The 21404-nt window shown below is 35.1% G+C and overlaps 1 protein-coding gene, 1 long non-coding RNA gene and 1 pseudogene across 5 annotated transcripts; 1 reads left to right on the plus strand and 2 right to left on the minus strand.

Annotated features, from left to right (window-relative positions):
- The first annotated feature begins 6080 nt into the window (after positions 1–6080).
- Positions 6081–10160, plus strand: LOC149016286 (F-box protein At5g67140-like). Its single transcript, XM_089156057.1, has 5 exons — positions 6081–6468; positions 6573–6719; positions 7652–7787; positions 9452–9550; positions 9786–10160. The coding sequence occupies exons 1-5, from the start codon at positions 6374–6376 to the stop codon at positions 9996–9998; spliced, it is 690 nt and encodes a 229-aa protein (XP_089012183.1). The 5' UTR covers positions 6081–6373; the 3' UTR covers positions 9999–10160.
- Positions 10161–18604: 8444 nt separating this feature from the next.
- On the minus strand, positions 18605–19949 carry LOC149016287 ((+)-neomenthol dehydrogenase-like; annotated as a pseudogene). Its single transcript, XR_016173583.1, has 4 exons — positions 19697–19949; positions 19470–19544; positions 19199–19384; positions 18605–19121 (listed from the first exon to the last, which is right to left on the minus strand). The product of XR_016173583.1 is annotated as a (+)-neomenthol dehydrogenase-like (transcript).
- Positions 19950–20030: 81 nt separating this feature from the next.
- Positions 20031–21076, minus strand: LOC149016288 (uncharacterized). 3 transcript variants are annotated; one of them, XR_016173473.1, is made up of 4 exons: positions 21017–21076; positions 20839–20914; positions 20570–20638; positions 20031–20495 (listed from the first exon to the last, which is right to left on the minus strand). It is a non-coding gene; the product is annotated as an uncharacterized LOC149016288 (long non-coding RNA). The 3 variants fall into 3 exon arrangements; XR_016173472.1 differs by having other exon boundaries at positions 20031–20131; positions 20323–20495; positions 20839–21070; XR_016173471.1 differs by having other exon boundaries at positions 20839–21070.
- Between the last annotated feature and the right edge of the window lie 328 nt (positions 21077–21404).

Consider the following 21404-nt stretch of genomic DNA (forward strand, 5'->3'; position numbering starts at 1 on the left):
TTACTTCATGCTTCTGTTAGCTCATCCTTAGCTGGTTTAAAGCATGAGTCCGGTCTTTCAACTGTTTTAAAACTTTCAGTAATCTTGCTGTACTGGTTTTTAGTATTAAAATATCTTATTTCCCCAACCGTCCCTAAATTTAGTGATTCAATTCCTTGTTTTGTGCCTAGTAACTTGGTGGTTCAAGTATTATTTACTACTCCCTTTCTCTTACTAGTAATGTTCCTCTTTTAAAATTTAGAAAAATAAATAAAAATATATAAAAAAAAACCAAAAAAAATTAAATTAAAAATAATAAATAAAGTATAGTAACTGCAACTTGTTGGTCGCACCATCTTTTTCCATAAATTACTTATATAATTAAAAGAAAATGAAAATCCTGTCTTGGAACGTAAGGGGTCTCAATGGAGTCTTCACAACTTAATGTCTATCTAAAATTCTCACCAAGCATCACCTTGATCTAGTCTTTTTGTGCGAAACAAAAAGTACGGATGCTGAAACTTTGTTTTTGAAGAAGAAGAAGACTTTCAAGAATTATTATCCTATTGGTTTTACCAATAGTTTAGGAGTGAAAGGATTGAAGGGTGGGATGTGGATGTTGCAAAGGAGCGGAGCGGGCTGCACCCTGCTAAAAAAAGATGAATCCCTCATAGCCATCGACTGTTCCGTAGGAGGGAAAGAATGGATAACAATTTTTATTTATGCACCTCCTACCTACGCTCCTGGAAAATTGTTCTGGATAAACCTTCTTTCCTTCATCAACTCTGTAACCAAACCCTTCATCATTATTGGCGATCCTAATGAAGTCATGAACCAAGATGACAAATTCGAAAAGCCATTCAAACCCTCTCCAGCCCTACCAACCCTTCATAACTTAATCTTCGGCCTAGACATGCAAGATATACCCATTCCTGGGGTATCTTTCACTTGGTCCAATCGACAAAAACCACCAAACTTAATCAGAGAAAGGCTGGACAAATGTTGGGCCTCCCCATCTTGGTTTGGCCTTTTTTCAGATGCCATCCTCAAAAAATTGCCAGCAATTAGATCGGATCATAATCCAATCCTCCTCTGCTTTGCCTAACCTAAACCTCAGGGACGGAAATTATTTCACTATCAAATTGCATGGCATTCTCACCCCCTTTTTAAGGATGCGGTCGAAAAAGCTTGGGTAAGTGAAGGTAATTACTCTTTAAGCTGTAAACTTGCCAACTTGTCAAGAGTTCTATTGCAATGGAATAAAAATGTGTTTGGCAACATTGACAATAGTTTCCACGACACCTCTGACGTAATTGAGGTGCTGGAGAACCAACCATCACCAGAATGGGAAAAAATCTCCAACAAAAAACAGGCCCTTTCAATGGCGCTTGCTGCGGAAAAAAAATTTTGGTTCCAAAAGTCAAGAGGTAAATACATCTCAGATGGATACAGAAATACCAGGTACTATCATCTTTCCTCTAAAGTTCAGCTTCATAGAAGAAAGATTGAAAATATTGTACATAATGGCAAATCGGTAAGCACTCACTTTGAAATTGCTGAAGCTTTTCGAATCATATGCAACTGCTCTTCACTTCTTCCAATCCTTTGGACCCTTCATTCATTGAATGTTTATTTCCAAATATGTCCAATCAAGTTTGCCTCGAAGGAATTTCAGGGCTTCCGACTGTGGAGGAAGTAAAAAAAAAAGTCTTTTCCTTGGACCCTTTCAAAGCCCCTGGCATGGATGGCTTTAATGCCTTCTTTTATCAGAAAAACTGGGATTTAATTAGCGCTGACCTTTATGCATTTGTGCTATCTTTCTTCAATAATGCTATCCTCCCATTTGGTGCTAATCACACTCTTCGTGTTTTATCCCCAAAAAGGAACTTGCCAAAGTTGGTTGGCGACTTTCGACCAATCAGCCTCTGCAATGTTTGCTACAAAAATTATGGCAAAACTTTTAGCCCGTAGGCTAAAACCCCTCCTTAAGGATTTCATTTCCCCTTGTCAAGGGGCCTTTGTGGAAAATAGACAAATTTCGGATAACATTATATTAGCCCAGGAATTTTTTTATTTCATGACCAAAACTAGAGGGAAATCTGGATATGTGGCTCTCAAATTAGACATGTCTAAAGCATACGATAGGGTGGAGTGGAATGTTTTAATTAAACTCTTTGACTTTTTAGGGTTTGATCAAAAATGGTGTTCCTTAGTTGAATCTTTAATCTCTAATGCATCCTTCTCCATTAAACAGAATGGAAACCCATACTTCCGGTTCTCTGGAACCCGAGGGTTGCGTCAAGGATGCCCTCTGAGCCCATACCTTTTTCTCTTCATTATGTAAATCCTATCTCGGTTATTAAATGAATACAAAGCCCTTAATCTTTTCAAAGGAATTAAGGTGGCAAGAAGTGCCCCTGAGATTTCACATCTCTTCTTTGCGAATGATACTTTCCTTTTTTGTAGGGCGGAAATGGAGGATGCAATGGCACTCAAAGCCGTATTAGAACTATTCTCTGATATTACGGGACAAGAAATCAACTTTGAAAAAAGTGGGGCTTTTGTCAATAGAAACGTCCCCGTCAATATCAAGAATACGATCTTAACATCCCTGGGCATCAATGAAATGAGAAAAGATTCAATCTACCTAGGCTCGCAATTGATACATGGCCGATCAAAATGGAAGAATCTTCAGTTTGTAATCAACAAAATGAAGAAGAAAATGGCAATGTGGAAGGCCACAAGTCTTTCCTTTGCAGGCAGAGGGGTACTGCTACAATCCGTACTGCAAGCACAATCCTTATATCATATACAGTGTTCAAATTTCCAAGGACTTTGTGCAAACAAATTGATTCCTTGTGTCAAAAATTCTGGCTAGGAGACCCACAAAGCAAAGGCAACTAACACTCATCTCCTGGGACCAATGCTGTCAATCAAAAGAAAATGGAGGCCTGGGTTTCAAGAAAATGGAAGAATTCAATGAGGCCCTATTACTCAAGCAAGGTTGGAGAATGCTCAAAATCCAAATGCATTGTGGGTACAAACTTTAAAAGCAAAATACTTCCCAAACACTACACATTTCGACCCTAAAGTGAAAAAAAAAGGGGCTCGTGGGTTTGGAATAGCATTTGCGGACGCTTACCCCTTACCCACCTTTGAAAAAATGGTGTGGAGAAAGATAGGAGATGGAAAAAATACACCGTTCTGATTTGATCCATGGATAAATAATTTGTCATTCAGATCCAACTCAACACCGGACATAGAGATCTGCCAAAGGAATTCAACAGTAGAACAAGCTGCAACCAATATCCACACTCGACACAGGGAGTTACCTTTTCCTCAAACTTCTCATTTTTATGAAATTTCCAATATAATTTTCTCTAATGAGTCTGATGCTTGGATATCTCTTGTTTCAACCAATGGAAATTTTTCTACCAAATTGGCAAGAAAAAACATATCACAAGCAACAAAAATTCCAACATCTGCGAACATTAGAAGATGGTGGAAATTCTTTTGGAGTCTAAACCTACATCCAAAATTCAAAACCTTTTTTTGGCGGCTTCTAAACTCAGGGCTACCAGTCAAAGAGATCCTCAATAAATGGATGCCAATGGATCCAACATGTGAACTCTGTGGAAAAAGTCCGGAGACTCTGTGGCATGTGTTCATATCTTGTGATTGGACAAAAAGAATCTGGGCAGCCGGCCCCCTGGGGTTGAGAACCGAAAGATGGATTTATTCATCGTTCATGGATCTTTGCTGCTCTTTCTTTCTAGACAATGGAATAGATAGAGGAACAAAAAAATGGATGGTGTCTGTTTTTATAATAACCTCCTACTTCATCTGGAAAGAAAGAAACAACAAAACATTTAACAAAAGTACCCCCAACCCCAATAAATTGTTACACAACACTCTAATTTGGATTCATGATTTACAGATTTCGTAAGTAATGATCGCTGAAACAACAAACAATATGAGTCATGTCACCAATGATAAACCTTCTATTTGCTTATGTACAAATATATTTAACTTGAACCCTTTATCTTTCATAATTTATGCAGGGGCATACAATCCAGTATTGAAAAGCACAGGATGGAGCGTTGGACTATTTTGGAAGGGAGAGCTACAAGTATGTTTCTCTGGCAGCTCAGGGAAGGGTGACATAATGGAAGCCACACTTGTTGGAATAAAACATGGAATAGATCAAGCAAAGATAAGAAAGATACAACTAGAGGAAATATGGTCCAATGAACAAGAAGTGATAGAGCTACTCACATCACGGAATCACAACAAATGGCCAATAATACATGTCCCGATTTTGATGGATATTATATGTAATATTAAACATACCAAACCCAAGGCTCCAGGAAGTCCAATACTCCAGCAATGGTTTATTCATTTTGCATTTACAACATCAGAAGACTATCCACAAACATTTGTTGTATTAGATTTTAACAAACTATGTTTTTGCTACAATAATTAATAGAATCTTTCTTTAGCATAAAAAAAAAAAACAGTTTATTTTATAAATTATAACTCTACATATTTGAAATCTCTAGACTCATATAACCAAACAGGCCCTAATAAACTAAGAGAGCCGATTTGGGTGATTAGTGGGCCGTCTTTGATGGTTAAGTCAAACCTAAGAGGAACAAAAAAAAAAATGAAAATTTGAAGTTAGAGACGGTGAGTAATGAATTGAGGGAGAAGAAGGTTACCTAAAAACAAAAAGAAAAAGAAAAAACAAAAGAAGAGAGAGAGGGAAGAAGTGAGGGTGAGAGTGTTGACATTCCTTGCACAAGTGTAGCTTTCACCTATTTATCAAACACGTGAGAGTTAATTGTGCCAAGTTAATTTTGATATGCTCTATTAGATAATTTTAAATATAATTGACGGCTCTGAGTATATGTGGATCTTATAATTAGCTTAATCATAAGCTAGAAATCCAAAAAGGGTGGCTCAATTAGTAAAAAAATTCAATACCTCCTAGTAGGAGGTCAGAGATCAAATTCCATCAAGATCGGGGCGATGCATTGCCTATTATTATGTAATACGGCCATTTCTAATATATAAAGTCATATGTTACAAAAATAATTATAAACTGGTCTCGGGTTGAGTTTCAATCGATTGATTTTTCTTTTAAGGCGGCGAGTTTATATTAACCGGGGAGGGGAATATTACTAATATAAGTGCCGCTGGATGGGTGCAAACCCAAGACCTCCTCATGGGAGCTTGGAATTTTAGGGCCTGTTGGTTACATGAATCTAGAGATTTATACTCAGAATTTATCTTTCAAATCTCTAGTTCATGTTTTTGAAATTTATACTCGTTTTATTGTGAAAATATTTGGATTCATGAAATTTAGATATTCATTTTTTGACACTAAAAACATAAATCTTTAGATTTATGGGTATGAGGTGAAATTTAGATATTTCATTGCTACTATAAAAGCGCAAAACGTTTGTGTATTCACAAAAATCACATCGATCAAATAATTTTTTAGGATGAATCCAAAGATTTCATTCCACAACCAAACAATTAATTTTATGAATTATGATTTCATAGATTTGAAATCCCTAGATATTTGAAAGTGAGACAAATATGAATCCACAATTAGGCATCGTTTTCATATCAAGCTTGTGCGTCATCTTGTTAAAACAAATCCTAGTAATTTCTTATTTGGACAGAAATTAGTCTAATATACTTTAATTATAATTTTTTAATTAATTAACACGTTATTTTAATCAACCTAATTATGTTATTTTACATTAAAAATCGAAAAATCTGCAAGATATAAGATATAGCATAAACAAATAATTCTTTCTAAAAATCTATCCTTTTTTTTGTTTTCAATCCCTTTTAGTTACAATTATAATTATCTCAACATCCTGATCAGATTTTAACTCCAACCTGGTATGGGAGTGATGTTTATTGTCATTTTCGTTTTTCAAATTTTTTTTCCCAACCGCCGCTTTAGGATTATTTATATATTTTCTGGTACATGTACAAAATCAATCTAAAACTAGAACGAGCCGACGAATCCTCTTGACGAAGATGTCGACTGGGAAAGACTAGAACGCTATGAAAACTCCAAAAATGAAACCACGATGTCAAAAGATGACGACATGCTCGTTTATATACTTCTTCCACCCGTTGATGAAAACAACAGAGAATAGAGAACAGAGAACATGCTTCTCTACTCTCTTGGTTGTAATTTCAACAGCTTCTTCATGAGCTGAACCCTGTGATAGAGGACGGCAACGAGGGCCCTTCATTACTCTCCTTCCTTCGTTTATTTAATTTTCCATTTTCAGGGTCTCTATCTCTTCTTACTCATTCTGGGTTTTTGTTGTTGATCGAGAGAGATAAGCTAGAGGAAGGAGGTGGGTAGGCAATGGGTGGGGAAGAAGATGCAGAGATTGATCGCCTTCCTGTTGACCTTCTTGCTCATATCTTCCTTCTCCTCTCTTCCTTCGCTGATTTGGCCCAGTGAGTGGTTTTTATTAGCTTCTGGTGTTGCTAAGATTGTTAATTGGGTTGTGCTTGTTGATGTAAATGTTGTTATTCCTGAACCATTTTTTGATATGTTACAGGGCAAGCAGTGTTTGTAGGAAATGGAGACTAGGGGTGAAGCAATCTCTGGCTCGCAAAGAACGACTGAGCTTTGCTGGTTGGAAGGTGGATGACGATTCAACCGCTCGACTCATTTCTCATGCTTACAACCTCAAGGATCTCGACATGTATCTCTCTCTTTTTCTCTTTCATTTTGTGTTGTCTGTGTATATGGACAAGATATATAGATTCTTCTTGTCATATTTCCTGATCATTGAGCTTCTTTCTGAAATGCCTTCTAGAATACCCCTTTTTCATATGATTTTGTAAATTCTGGGTTTGATTTCCTTAATTATGGTAATGATAAAATTCTATTACATGAACCAAATGCTGTGCATCTTGTATGGGATTTACTTTGGGGGACTGGGTTGGTGTAACTTTTAGGCTACTGGGCATAACATGGCAGCACAGAAGCAAATTTAACACTTACAAGCTTAATCGATAAAAAGTCCTGTCAGGTAAGTTGGGTTTTGTATTCATTTGCATTCCGAATTGATTCCATTCTTGCAGTAGTAAGCTTCCAATGACATTTTCTGGGTAGAACTTAAAAAAGTGATTACTGTATGTTAAATCATTTGAGTACTTTTGTGTGGTTGGAAGTATCTAATAGGAGATAATTTGGGTGGGTTTTGGATCACAGGCATAGTTGCTGCCTATGATGTAATTTTAAGAACCAAGTCATTGATAGCTTGCACTCCCTTTTGTTAGTGATCATCTGTTCAAAGGTATACTTATTTGAGTATCTACACTTCTCATTTTAAGAGTGATTTAGATGTGAGATCTTTAGAATTATCTTTTGACTGATTATGTATTACTTTACAGAAGACAATCATCTGGCCCTTGCAGCTTGCATTTGGTAGTATGTCGAAATTTTTTAAAATGAATACTGCTTCTTCTTGTATCATCAAAGAAGAAAAAAAATTGCTTCTTCTTTCATATGTTTCTAAAGTATTCAAGTCACTTTGAAATCGGTAAAGTCTATTATGTATACTTGTTTAAAGATGCTTTATGTATAACCAATCAATTTATTGGTCCTGATTTGCTTTATTTTGTTGTGCAGTTCAAGGAGCTGTTGGAAATGCCAAATAACAGATGATGTTTTGTACAAAATATCTTTGACAAAGTGCATTGGCAACCTGACATCAATATCCCTGTGGGGTATAACAGGAATCACAGACAAAGGTGTCATTGAGTTGGTATGTGATCATTATGTTTAAGAACTTATATATTTCATTGATGCCATACAGTACTTTGATATTCAGTTAGTATGCAATCATTACATTTTAAAATTTATCAGATTTTGTGAGAAAATCTATGGACAATCACAATATACAGGAGAAAATTAATTAGTGCAGATGTATATTACGAGATTAAAAGATCAGCTGCAAATTCAATTGGATGCAAAATAGCTTCATCAGGGCATGCATGAGAGCCAGAAAGATTTTGGAACTAAACTCTCTAAGCGTATGAGTTTCACACCATAAACTTAGAATAACACAAAAATGTAGACATTGCACTCGACTGTGGCCTATCTGGGCATTGACAGCTTGACCTGCTCATGACTGCCTCCATGAGCAAGGGACTCACTGTACCTTGCAAGCCAGAGCTTAAGAGGAAGTTGAAATTCTTTAAATCTTTTGGCTGGTTGATTCTTGTCATGAGTTTTGGTTAATTCTGCCTTTCTAAAGCCATCTAAACCTTTTGGATTGATTTGTGGCTGCCTCCATGAGCAATGACCTGCTCATGTTGTTGATATCTAGCCATTGACGGCTTGACCTGCTCATGACTGCCTCCATGAACTAGGGAGTCACCATTAGGATCTCCTTGCAAGCCAGAGCTTAAAAGAATGTTGATATCCTTTGAATAAAAGTGCAACTACAATTATAGAAAATAAAATGATTTAAATGTCTTTTTTGTGAAGTACTTACCTGAACTCATCTGAATTGTTGGAAGAAGATCCCTTCAAATCAGCTGGGCAATGATTTCGAAGGGGTGGTGTGGTTCACCAATAACACAAATTTATCAATAAATGTGTGAACAACTAGCAGTAACTTTAGGCCTGTGTTGAGGGGACTGCTAAATCAAGAAGTTGAGCAGTTGATTTTTTATTTCACAGTTCCATGTATCACATAATCACATTAAAGAGTGGTCCTTGTATGCAATAATGGCATGGTATATCGCTTGAATCTTGACTATATTCAGTAACATTCATGACTCTTCTTTTAGTAAAGCATAATCTTCATGACATTTTGCTTCATTATTTACAGAATGTCGTTTCTGCTACTTCTGAGGTTGCGAAGACCTATATAAATTATGATTTTTGTAATAATTCATTCACAGGGGAAAATGTTAGCGTCTCTCCTATTCAATTCCTGTGGTTACAATGATGAACATTTTTTTGTATGTCTAAAGGTCTTTAAGAGTGGAAAGTTAGTGCTCCAGATAAGGTTTAATTAATGTGAAGAAGGAAAATTTTGGTTACAAGGAGAAGTATCACATCTTCAAGCAAAGGTTAGCAGCCACTAACAGCTTTTAACAAGCATTCAAGAGTTTTTCCCAAACTCAAGAGAGGGATGATATTTCATGGAGTGGATGCTACAGTAGCAATATCCTCATCCTGTCAGGATGATTGTCAAGTCCTATGGAGGTCCTTGAGCTAATTGATAGAAGTAAAAGTGTTCAGAATCACAATAGTTCTAATTGCATAGATCTATAGCATGCATTCTACTAATTACTGTTGCTCTGGCTCTGCTTTTGATTTTTTTGAAAATTGCAATACCGACACATGGTTAGATTATTATCAGTTTTCTGTCTTTCCCTTATATCTTTTCTCTTGATTTATTTATCTACTCATTTGTAGGTTTCAAGAGCTAATTCCCTGCAACACCTGAATGTTGGTGGTACTTTTATTACCGATGAATCACTATTTGCAGTTGCTAATAGCTGCCCGCGTTTGAAGGTTAGTTCTTCCACTACTTGTTTTCTGAAACATTAACAGTTGCATTTTTCATTTTAATTGTTCAAGGTGCAATGTGTGTTTGGATATGTGTATCTTGTTGATTATTATTACAATTCAACAGTATCTCAATTCTGGAAGAAATGAGAATAGATTTCTTTTCTCTCCTTCTCCCTCATTCGAAGAAGCTCATATCGAGCAAAAATGTTACTGCTTATAAGATATTGCTCTTTTGTAGATGATTGTGTTGTGGAGTTGCCGCCATGTCACTGATAATGGACTCTTATACCTTGTGAACAAATGCTGCAAATTGGAGTCAATTAATGTTTGGGGGATGAGAGTTTCAGTCAATTGCATCATGGATCTGCTTAGTATAAGTCCTGCTCTTCAGATTAAGCCTGGAAGACTGCATCTTAATGTTGAAACAGTTTCTCTTTGGCCAATCCATTGAGGTTCCTCACTTAGTTGCCTCTGAAGCACTTTGCTCATGAATTGTTCCTTCCTTTCTTGTTATTTTTTTTTTAATGTAAGCTCATATCAGAGCTATTGTCTCAGGAAGCAAAGTAAATGGAATATTGTTAGACCAATAGCAACCTGTAAATAAATAAAATTTATTCACACTCCCCCCCCCCCCACCCCAAAAAAAAAAAAATTTCTTAGCAGCCTGTGAGTAGCTTTGCATGATTTTTGCAGAGGATTCTTTGCAACATGGATCTTGTATATTGGGTCAAAGGACTTTCTTGTCTCCTGTTTTCGGCAGACACTGTTCTCTCTTTTCATGAATCATTTCATACATGAAAACTGGAAAGAAAAAAACTAATAAAAAAATAAGAAACATATGTATGTTGTCTCAAAATCTTTACTTTCTGGTTCAACCACCTTAGTTGCTGGACCAATAGCCTGCAGATAAGTAAACAGGTGAGAGTGGGCTTCCTCAGAGGACGGGAAGCCACCTTAAAAAAGCAAGTCAGATTCCAGACAACATAAATCCTTCCAGAGAAGGGGAAAGTTAATAAACTTTTGAATGATAATAAGGTGTTATGTGTAGAAGTTAATGACTCCTTTCGTTTCTCTTTTACCATTATATAGAGGAAGTTGGACGTAGAAGATCTAACTACCCTCTTCTCATTCCGCAATCTTCCTCAAGAAGCTTCACGCTTGATGGCCCTGTTTACAAGGGTCTGTGCCAAGTGTCACCTTTAGATGTGGCCTACTTTTCCCTGGGAAATGACCAAGAACCATCTCCGAAGATTCCATATGCTGCACATATCTTCTGATAAGTATTGCACATTTAATAGATAGGTACGGTGCAATAAATGCCGTATTTAATACCTAGGCATGCTCACCTCCCTTGGGGGTTGATGGGGGCTTGCCACGTCCCATCCGTGAAGTGCATGCTGACAAGTGCTCCGAAGAAAAAATGGATGATTGATAAACCTATCCATGTAAATGGGCCCACAATTTGAAAATTATAGTTTTTGAGTAAGGGCATGGAGTAAGGGAGCAAGGTGGATGGGGTTTGCGAGCAGGTGAGTTGGGGGTGGTTTTGGATGACCTTCATTCTCAGGACCGTTTTATTAAGTTTCCATTATGACAGAACATACCTTATGGGTTCAGCAAAAGCTATTCTTCAGACCACTTTTTTTTCATGGGTTTGTTCTTCAAGAACAAAAGAACAAATCATTTTAAAAGAAGTCACTACACATTCTTTTGTTTTTCAAAAACAAAAGAGCGCTTGAATTATTCTTCATGACAGTTACCAACCCATCTTGATAATCTCATCTTTATTAGAAAATACAATAGAGGCATCTTTGATTTAGTAAGAAACTTGTCTTTTTTTTTTTTTTTTTTTTTGGTAAATAGTAAGAAACTTGTCTCCTCTACTCTATTTTACTCTTCAATATCTCTCTATTAGGGATTTTATCCCTTTCCAACCTCTAAACCCCCAAATTAGAAAACCTCTCTCTTATGCACTAGAGGTGAGAGGAAGAGAGCAGCATTGGCTCAAAGATGAAGGGGTTTTTTTTGGGTTGGGGGTTGGGGGGTTTGGTGTGAGAGGTAAAGAGGGTTTTAGACATCAAAGTTGATTAAAGAAAAGGAAGTGGAAGCAAATAAAAAGCTCAGTATGCATTTGGTAACATTTTCATTTTAGAAGATTCGTGTGTATAATCATTTTTTACATGTTTTTGTGCTAAAGGATGGATAAATGTTTTCTTACCTTTTCCAACTTCTCTCCCCTCTCCTCATGTATGGTAGCCTGTATAGAGCCTCACTTCAGTACTGCGCATCGTGAAGCCAACGGTCAAGATCGAAATCTCGACCGTCCATTTTGGTTTATGAACACACAAAAATGGACAGTCGAGATCGAAATCTCGACGGTCGGCTTCACATGCTGCACATTAAATGCGCAGCATTGAAGTCACATAATGCGCAGCATTGAAGTCACACTAGCCTGTATAAGCCACTAAAACTCTGTGTTGCTCTTACTGGTAGGATGTGAGACCTTATTGCGTAAAAACTTTGGAAAATTCCTTAATTCTCAATTGTAGATGATCCCTTTAATCATACTATACATAAAAATGTGGCTACAAGCCCCCCCCCCCCCAAAAAAAAAATAAAAAAAACCACTATTACAAATTGGAACACAGTCATGTGTTTGTACAATTGTGTGCCTTTTAATTATTGCATCAAATAGATAGAGTCCTGGTCATTTTCTAAACGATGCACAAAGCATTAAACTAGCACCATTTGTTTGTTCAATCTTAATAAACATAGTCACGTACGTGTACAATTGTGTGCCTTTTAATTATTATTATTATTGCATCGCATTAAAGCATTCAACTAACACCATTTGTTTGTTCAATCATAATACATATTCTTTATTCTCGTCATATGCACTTCCTCAAATGTCTTTTTTTCGATAATTTCAATCTTATCAGTGGATTCATCGATTCGATTATCATTTATAGAAGCATAAGATTGAATCTACATTTATATGGTGCCATATTAGTGTTATATGGATAACTGAAATTCGCATTTGAATTTGCGTTCATATTCGTTTCAGGGTGTTCGAATCTGGAATTTTTCTTGCTAAAAAATATTCATTTCATCGTCAGATAAGCAATCGAATTCAAACAATTGCTTATTAGATAGGATAATATCCGGATGAAAATTTATCCAATTAGAATAAAGTATGAACATTTTTTTCTGTGAAAAATATTGATAATTGGATTAGGAAACCAGTAATCGATAACCGGAAAATTAGAAATTAACAAAAATGACAATCGACGATCAGTAGTCGGATAATTTATTGGATAGGTTTATTATCGAATCTTCAATAAAGTTCCGAATAATCGGATGCCTTCTGAAAATTTTCCCCGGATTTGAATAGTGAATTTGTTAATCGGATTCAGATTCGAATAGTGGTATATCTGTGCCAAATCTAATCCGCTTATAGGTCTAATGACATATCGATGATGTACAAGAATGGTGGTTACCCATTCCATGAACAAACTACCCAACCATACACAAGCAGGGTCCACTCTTAAACAAAATAGTTAGGTACTCCAAGCCCATCAACGATTATTATCTTTCAAAACCTTTTTTTTGGTAAACTTTATCTTTCAAAACCACCATCGCTTTTTGAAAGAAGAAAAAAAAACGATGATTTTTATTTAGACCCCTCATGATCTAAACAATGATTTTTATTTAGACCCCTCATGATCTATGTTATTTTCAGTACAAATAAGATGATATTTTATAGTTGTTTCTTGGATAATTACTATTGCCCCCTATACTTTGATTTTATTACTAATGTATCCCTGTATTTTGCAAAATTACTAATTCAACCTTTAACTTTGTCTATAATTACTAATGCCCCCTACTGTTAAGTTCTGTTAGTTTACTGATGATGTGGCATCTCCATATTTTTTAGAAATCCCAAAATACCCTTTTACTTATCTCTTTACTTATTTACCCTTTTGTCAAGTTACAGTAATACCCTTAATTAATTGTAGAGAAAAAAATAATCATAATCTTTTTTACTCTAAAAAAAAATCACCAAAATAAAGAAATAATAATTGAATAAAATTAAAATAGAAACCGAAGAGGAGGGAAGATAGAATTCAACTCAAATTTGGAAACTGAATATCACCTACTTCGTTAATTCCTTCTCTGGCAAGATTTTGTGGTTTCGTCAATGGTGGGTTAGTAAAGCGGTTAAAAGTCTAAACTCCCATGGGGAGGTGTTACGTTTCGTTTCCAATATTAAAAAAGCACCAGTCCCCCCCTAAAAAAAAATAAAAATTGTGGTTTCCTTCCCTACGTATGCTAGAGGAGAAGGTGGGAAACCAAATCGAATTTGAATTTTGCCAATTTCTTTAATTCAAAATAATAAGTTTAGTGAAGGTGGAAAACCAATATTTTTTTAATTCAAAATAAATGAAGTTAGGGTAAAATTGACATTTAATCTGGTTTTTATAAATGGGGTAGTATCGTCTTTTGATTTCTTAATTTTAATGAAGGACAAAGTGGACATTACATATTCAAACTTAACGGCTACTTAACACCGTTATAAGGAAGGGGGCAACAGTAATTTTGTAAAGAACAGGGTTTTATTAGTAATAAAATCAAAGTACAGGGGGACAATAGTAATTATCCCTTATTTCTTTTATAATATTAAAAAGGGATAATTACTATTGTTTTCCTGTACTTTAATTTTATTACTACTGTATATCCTGTACTTTTCAAAATTACTAATCAAACTTTTAACTTTGTCTACAATTACTATTGCCCATCTACCGTTACTTTATTGATGATGTAAAATCTTTATATTTTCTAAAAAAAACCCCCAAAATACCCTTATATTTATCTCTTTACTTATTTATCCTTTTGTCAAGTTATAGTAGTACCCTTAATTAAACGTAGAGAAAAAAATAATTATAATCCATTTTATTCTTAAAAAAAATAATAAATAAATAAAATAAAATAAATAAAGAATGATTGAATAAAACTCAAATAGAAACTAAAGAGGAAGGGTAATCGAATTCAACTCAAATTGAAAACTGAATATCACTTAAAATATTTTCAAAATAAATGAAGTTTAGTGAAGGTGAGAAACCAAATTGGATTTGGATTTTGCTCATTTCTTAAATTCAAAATAAATAAATTTAAAATAAATGAAGTTTGTGAATGTGGGAAACCAAATTGGATTTGGATTTTGCCTATTTCTTTAATTCAAAATAAATGAATTTAAAATAAGTGAAGTTTAGTGAATGTGGGAAACCAAATCGGATTTAGATTTTGTCCATTTCTTTAATTCAAAATAAATGAATTCAAAATAAGTGAAGTTTAGTGAATGTGGGAAACCAAATCGGATTTGAATTTTGTCCATTTCATTAATTCAAAATGAATGAAGTTTATGGTAAAATTGACATTTAATATGATTTTTATAAATGGAATAGCATCGTCTTTTAATTTCTTAATTTTAATGAAAGGTAAATTAGACATTATATATTCAAACTTAAATGCTATTTAACGCCATTATAAGGAAGTGGGGCAACAATAATTCGTAAAGAACATGGTTTTATTAGTAATAAAATCAAACCATAGAGGGGGCAAGAGTAATTATCCCTATTAAAATAATTAGAACAAATTGCATTGGCACCCCAAAATGGAGGTTTTAAAGCACTAACACCCCACTTTATGTTTAAAAAGCACAAAGACCTCAAAATTAGATTTTTATTGAATATATTTGTCTAATTTGTCATTGAAAAACCTTTTAGACATTGTATTTTTTAAAATAAACAGTAATTTAACTGTTTTTAATAATAAATTTAACAAATATATCCAATAAAAATCAAATTTTGAAGTTTCTCTATTTTTTAAACATAAAATGGGGGTGTTAGTACTTTAAGGCCTTCTATTTTGGGGTGTCAATGCAATTTGCTCGAAAAATTTATTAAATTTGTACCTACATGAAAATAAATATAAAATATTAATTTTCTTTTGACTAAAAATAATTTGGAACAAACCCCGAAGAGTCCAAATAAAAACGCTCATTAAAAAAACCCACTTTGTACAATATTGTACTTTACCAAATAACCAACATTCTTTTCTGTTTCAAACCTTTGTTCTTATTGTCTTCAAAGAAGAAAGTAGCATAATTTCATGAAAAGAAAGCAAAAATAAAGATAGAAACTGGCGATACCACCACCATCACTAGATGCTCAAACCTCATTAAATCCATCGCTCTCGGCCCTGAAACATTCACTACTTCATGGTCTTTGTTCTTTCCTTCCTGTAAGAACCACTTCCACGGCCAATCCGTCAATCTGTTCTCCGACTCTGTTCTCTCTTCGCCACCGAAGAAGCCGAAGAAGGGTTGAATTGAAATTTGCTCAATCAATCTCACCTGTTTAAATTCAATTTACCGGCTCTGCATGCGATGTGGTGAGCCAGATTTCCACCGGCACTGTCGTAATTTTGAGAAATGTTATGAATGTACAACTTGTAATTTTGAGAGTCTGCATTCTATAATATAAGACATTAAAGCATGCAAGTCATAATTTAAGCCCCAATAAACCGTACAATCTGTAAAAAAAAACTCAAAAAACAAGAAAAAAGAAAAGAGGCAGGCTGACCTTCAGGGATATTCTTTGGCTCTTCACCTATTAATTTTGTAATTTTCGTAGCTTAGGGATTTTTAATTCTTTTTTCTCTTGTGCCTCACATTTTTCAAGAAAAAAAAAAACAAGTATGAGGCTGATAGTGTTTGTATTCCAAGAGACTAATTATTGTATAGAACTATTTTTACATGTTTTTATTTTGAGCGATTGTTCTTTTGTTAACAAGTTGACAATTGATAAACTCATTCTATAAATAGTTAACCATTGAATCTACAATATAAAAAATCTAATTTTTGGAAAAGGACATATGGAAAACAATGTGAATGGGTTTGCAAGCAGAGTGAGTTAGGACTTACGAGCAGCGTTGGGTGATCATCCAGAACCATTTTATCAAGTTAATTCTCATTATCTAATAAAACGTGTCTTATATGTTTTGCAAAAGTTGCTCTTTGAACCACCTTTATCACTAGATCATTTTTCAATAACAAAATAACAAACTGTTTTAATAAAAATTTATTGCCCATCCTTTTGCTTTCAACGCCTTAATTATTTTTCATGACCATTACCAACCAATCTTGATAATCTCCATTTTGTTATATAATATGACGGAGGCATCTTTATCTTAGTAAGAAACGTGTCTCCTCTATTCTTTTTTACTCATATATCTCTCTCAATTGGGACATGTTCCCCTTTTCTCTTATATATGTATACCGGAGATGAGAGGAAGAGAGTAACATCAGGGTTAGACACAAAGGCGGGTTTTTTTGTTGTTGTTGTTGTTGTTTGGGGGGGGGGGGTATGTTGAAGAGGTGGAGAGGAGATTTCAGAGTTGATTAAAAGAATACGAAGTGGGAAATGGATAAAAAGCTTTGTATCCCCGCTTGGTAATATTTTTGTTTTAGGGGACCAATTCTTGGGTATATGACTGTTGTATATGTTTCTATGCCGAGTGACTGTTCTTTCTTAGAATTGCCTATGATTTCAAGAAGAGAATTGTAGGTAGGGTAAACATTTTCTTATGCATTTCAATTTTCAACTTCTCTTCCCTCTCCTCTTGTCAACTAGCTCATATGAGCCACTAAATCTCCATTTTGCTCTTATTGGTAAGTTATATATATATATATATATATATATATATATATACTAGTAAAGTAAGACACGTGCAAATGCACGTTGCCATATGAGAGAGAAAAAAATATCGAGTCAATAAACAGAAATAAAATTTTTATTAAGAAAGAAGACAATTGAAATAAACAATCAAGTTTTGAGGTGAGGAATAATCAGTGAAACGTTTGAGAGGGAGAGTAAGTACATGGAAAATAAGTACAGGAAATAATATTCAAAAACTTAAAAACAAAAAGAGATAAAGAGGATTATTATTAAAGCAAATCTATCTGAATTTTGCACATTAATAGGAATCCAATTATTGTTTTTATTAGTTTTATGATTTTTCTTTTATGCAGTGAATGCCAATTTTTTTTTATTTAGAATACCTTTAGCAAAGAGACATTAAGGACCTAGAGAGATGTAAATTGAATTTTGAATTCCAAAGAGGGAGGCGTACCTAACCGCCGTTTTGCTGAAACACAGCATGAAGCAGTCAAAATCCAACAAGAATAAATGTAGAAAATTATAGAAGAGGAGTAGAGTTTAAGGGAGAATAGGTAACCAGAGCTATTTAAATTGAATTTGAATTTGAATTTTGAATTAGAGAAAAAGAGAGGGTGGAGTACCTTTTGTTTAAACACATCGTAGTCAGAGAGGAGTACCGAACCATGAGATTCTGAAGTTTGACTCCGTCATTTCAAGTTTTCCAATTTTCATTCATCCACAAATAATACTGAGGGGAATTCAAAAATATATAGGAGAGATCAAATTGATTGCATACCTTGAAAACATTTGACAGCCCGCTTTATTTTCTTGGCACATCCTTCGCAATTCATGTCGACCTTCAAAACCGCCATTATCGATCCATCTTCAAAAAGGAAGGTATAATCAAGGGTCTTAAGCAAATGACACCTACCAAGTGATGAAGGTATTGAACCTGATAGTTTGTTGTTGAAGAGAAACACCCCACTAAGATTATGAAGGAATCCGAGGGAAAAAGGAATTGTTCCACCAATGCTATTATCATGGAGGCTTAATTTTCTAAGTGCTCTGAATTGACCAAAAAATTCGAAGCCTATATTCTTCTCGAGGCCATGTTAGATTTAGTCATGTGAGGCGTCAGAATAACAAGGCTGTTGATTGGTTGTCTAAGAGGCGGCTATTCGGAAGAGATGATCTGATCTTTTTCAATGATCCCCCACAGGAAATGACAGACATCCTTAGAGAGGATTGTCTCATGAGTTGTGCTTTAGTTTGATTTGTTTGTTTTTTGGGTCTTTGACCCCGTTTTGTAACAAAAAAAAATAAAAAAACATATCTTTGGCTTTCCTCATTGCCAAATCATTAATACATATCTAGGACAAATTCATACTTCTAATAAACTTGAGTTGCTAATATTAGGGAACATCTGGCATATTAAGTATTATTCTCCAATCTCCAATGTGATTAACCCAGAAGCATTTTAATCAAAAGGGACATACTTCAGACCTAACAAAGAAGAGACCAGAAGGGCCATCAACAGGCAACAGAGCCAACCTCACAACACTTGTTGCACCTTCCTCAACGGATAACACTCCAGTATTGCAGTTGATGTCCGTTTTGACATACCCTGGGCATACACAATTTATGCGAAACCCAGGGAACTTCTTTGCCAAAATCCTTGTATAGGCATTCAAGGATGCCTTAGAAACTGTATAAGCAGATAATGTATCAGGCCAACCTTTAGTTTCTAAAGAACCCTCCTTGAAATTCTCTAGAAACTGGTTTAACACCTCTCCCACTCTCTCTTCTGTGAGGCAGTCTCCATTACTAAGCACCTCTTTAGACTCATTTGAGATATTCTGAATCAGAAATAAAACCATTAATTAGTATCAGAGGCAAATTCCCAAGAGATGAGCTTGTACTCAGTAGTCTGTACCTTTAACTTCCCAGCTCCAGAAGAAACGTTAACAATTATGGGGGAATCAGAAATCTGAAGGAAGGGAAGAAGTGCTTCAGTTAATTGTTTGACACCATAGTAGTTTGCTCTCAGACATTCTTCTGCCAACTCATAAGTCTGTCTCGTTAATTCCTTCCATTTGGCAAATTGTGCCTTGGTTGGTGGCTGCATCAGTAAAAGGTGCAGATCAGCCATTTTTGTAAAGAAGTGATGATGATGGCTAAATGATAATTGCAAAGAAGAGACTTACAGAACCATCCCCTGCCATCGCAACCCTCAAAGCATCGCCATCCATTAACACTCCAGGAACTCCTGCGTTATTCACCTGTGAAAAGAAAGTCGAAGAAAAGTATGTTTACATTAGTAAATATTTCAAGGCTTCTTTCGGCAACTGGGTTTCTCATGGATTTGACGATGAAGCAACAACAAGATTGAAATGAAAACTATCTACGACAAGGTCTTCGATCCAAAATTTACCAAGATATCAATTTTTCCAAACTGGGTTTTGATGAAATTCGCCAGGGAATTTATACTATCAAGGTCCGTTACGTCAAGCTGATGGAAAATCACATCAACCAGTCCAGATTCTTTTAGATTTTCTACAAGCTTGAACGCCCCTTTTCTCATCTCTAGTCGTTAAGATCACCAGAACTCCATTAGAAGCTAAGCGTCGACAAGTCTCCAATCCTATCCCTTTATTTGCTCCTGTAACAACCGCATTCGCATCCCACGAGACAAGTCAGAACATACGATTAGACAATTTGGTGGATACCAATGAAAAACATAAAAGAACCAAAAATCACACCTTTTCGTAGCAGAACTGGTGATGGCAGAATCCATTTTGGATAAAGAATGCCGTGAGGTTTAGATTTAGATATGGTGCTTCAGTGCTGGGCCGCTGGCTCTACCAAACTACCAGTTTAAAATTAGAAAGAAAAGTGATAAACGCAGAGCTATCCTTTCCCTTGCGGCTCTAAAGTGATGAATTTCGGCCATTCGTTTTGTTTTTTGTTTTTTGTTTTTTTTAAGTCACAGTGATAGTAACATAAATGAATAAATATATATCAAAACCGACTCATCTCATCAAAGGATCTATCCTTTACCTTTGTGACTCTAGTGGGTAAAGGATCTGTCCAGATCCATTTAAAGATGTGCGTCTCTGTCCGGTTGAAATTGAATTTGTGGGTATGCGATAAAAATTCATCCACGCCATCCCTTATTGTCGCTTTCATGCACCCAATCCTTTCCCAGTGGCTCGATTGATATAAACTGTCCTCTGAAGAAACACTTGATTCCTATTACTTGAGGAGAATTCAAAAATATACAAGAGTGATCAAATTGATTGCATACCTTGAAAACACTTGACAACCCGCTTTATTTTCTTGGCACATCCTTCCCAAAGCATGTCGACTTTCAAAACTGAAGAGAGGAAAACGATTGATTGGATACATTAGAATACAGCACAAATTTGAATCTAGGTTGAGAAAAAACATTCCAGATATTTTCGAAGCTAACATAAATTAGGAGATAGTAGATACCATGAAGATTCTGAAGTAAGAAAACAAACAAAAGAAGTGCCAAACTTGTGATGCAACTGCACAGCCTTAGTCACCACTCACCATGGTAGATACTTTACAGAAGCTGATGACCCCATCATCCTTCTTCTCACCATCGTTTCGGCTTCGGATTATCTTTCTGCAATGAGAGAACAAATAATGGATTCAGAGAGATCAAGAAGGATCCAGAGAGAGATTCAGAGAGAGTTCGAGAGATAGAGGGATATAGAGAGCGACAGACTTTGAGAGAGATTGAGAGAGGTCGTCAGAGAGAGTGGTGATTTAGAGAGAGAGTTGGAGAAGGAGAGGGATATAAGCGACAGACTTTGAGAGAGACTGAAAGAGGTCGAGAGTGAAATCGAGAGATAAATTATGTGAGGGTTAAAATTAATGATAAATTAATAATAATTCATGACTAAAATGTCCAAATTATCCTTGCAAAAATAACTAAAGAAATAACAAATAGTATAACATTATTGGTATTTAGAAAAATTATAAGGATAGAAAAGGATAGAAAAAGATTTGCGAAAAAGGTAGAGTACATGCTTTTATTACAGTAGTATGATATATATATATATATATATATATATATATATATATATATATATATATATATATATATATATATA

This window comes from Hakea prostrata, chromosome 5 (assembly GCF_041222555.1).
Source record: "Hakea prostrata isolate BN-2017 chromosome 5, UWA_Hpros_2, whole genome shotgun sequence".
NCBI lineage: Eukaryota > Viridiplantae > Streptophyta > Magnoliopsida > Proteales > Proteaceae > Hakea > Hakea prostrata.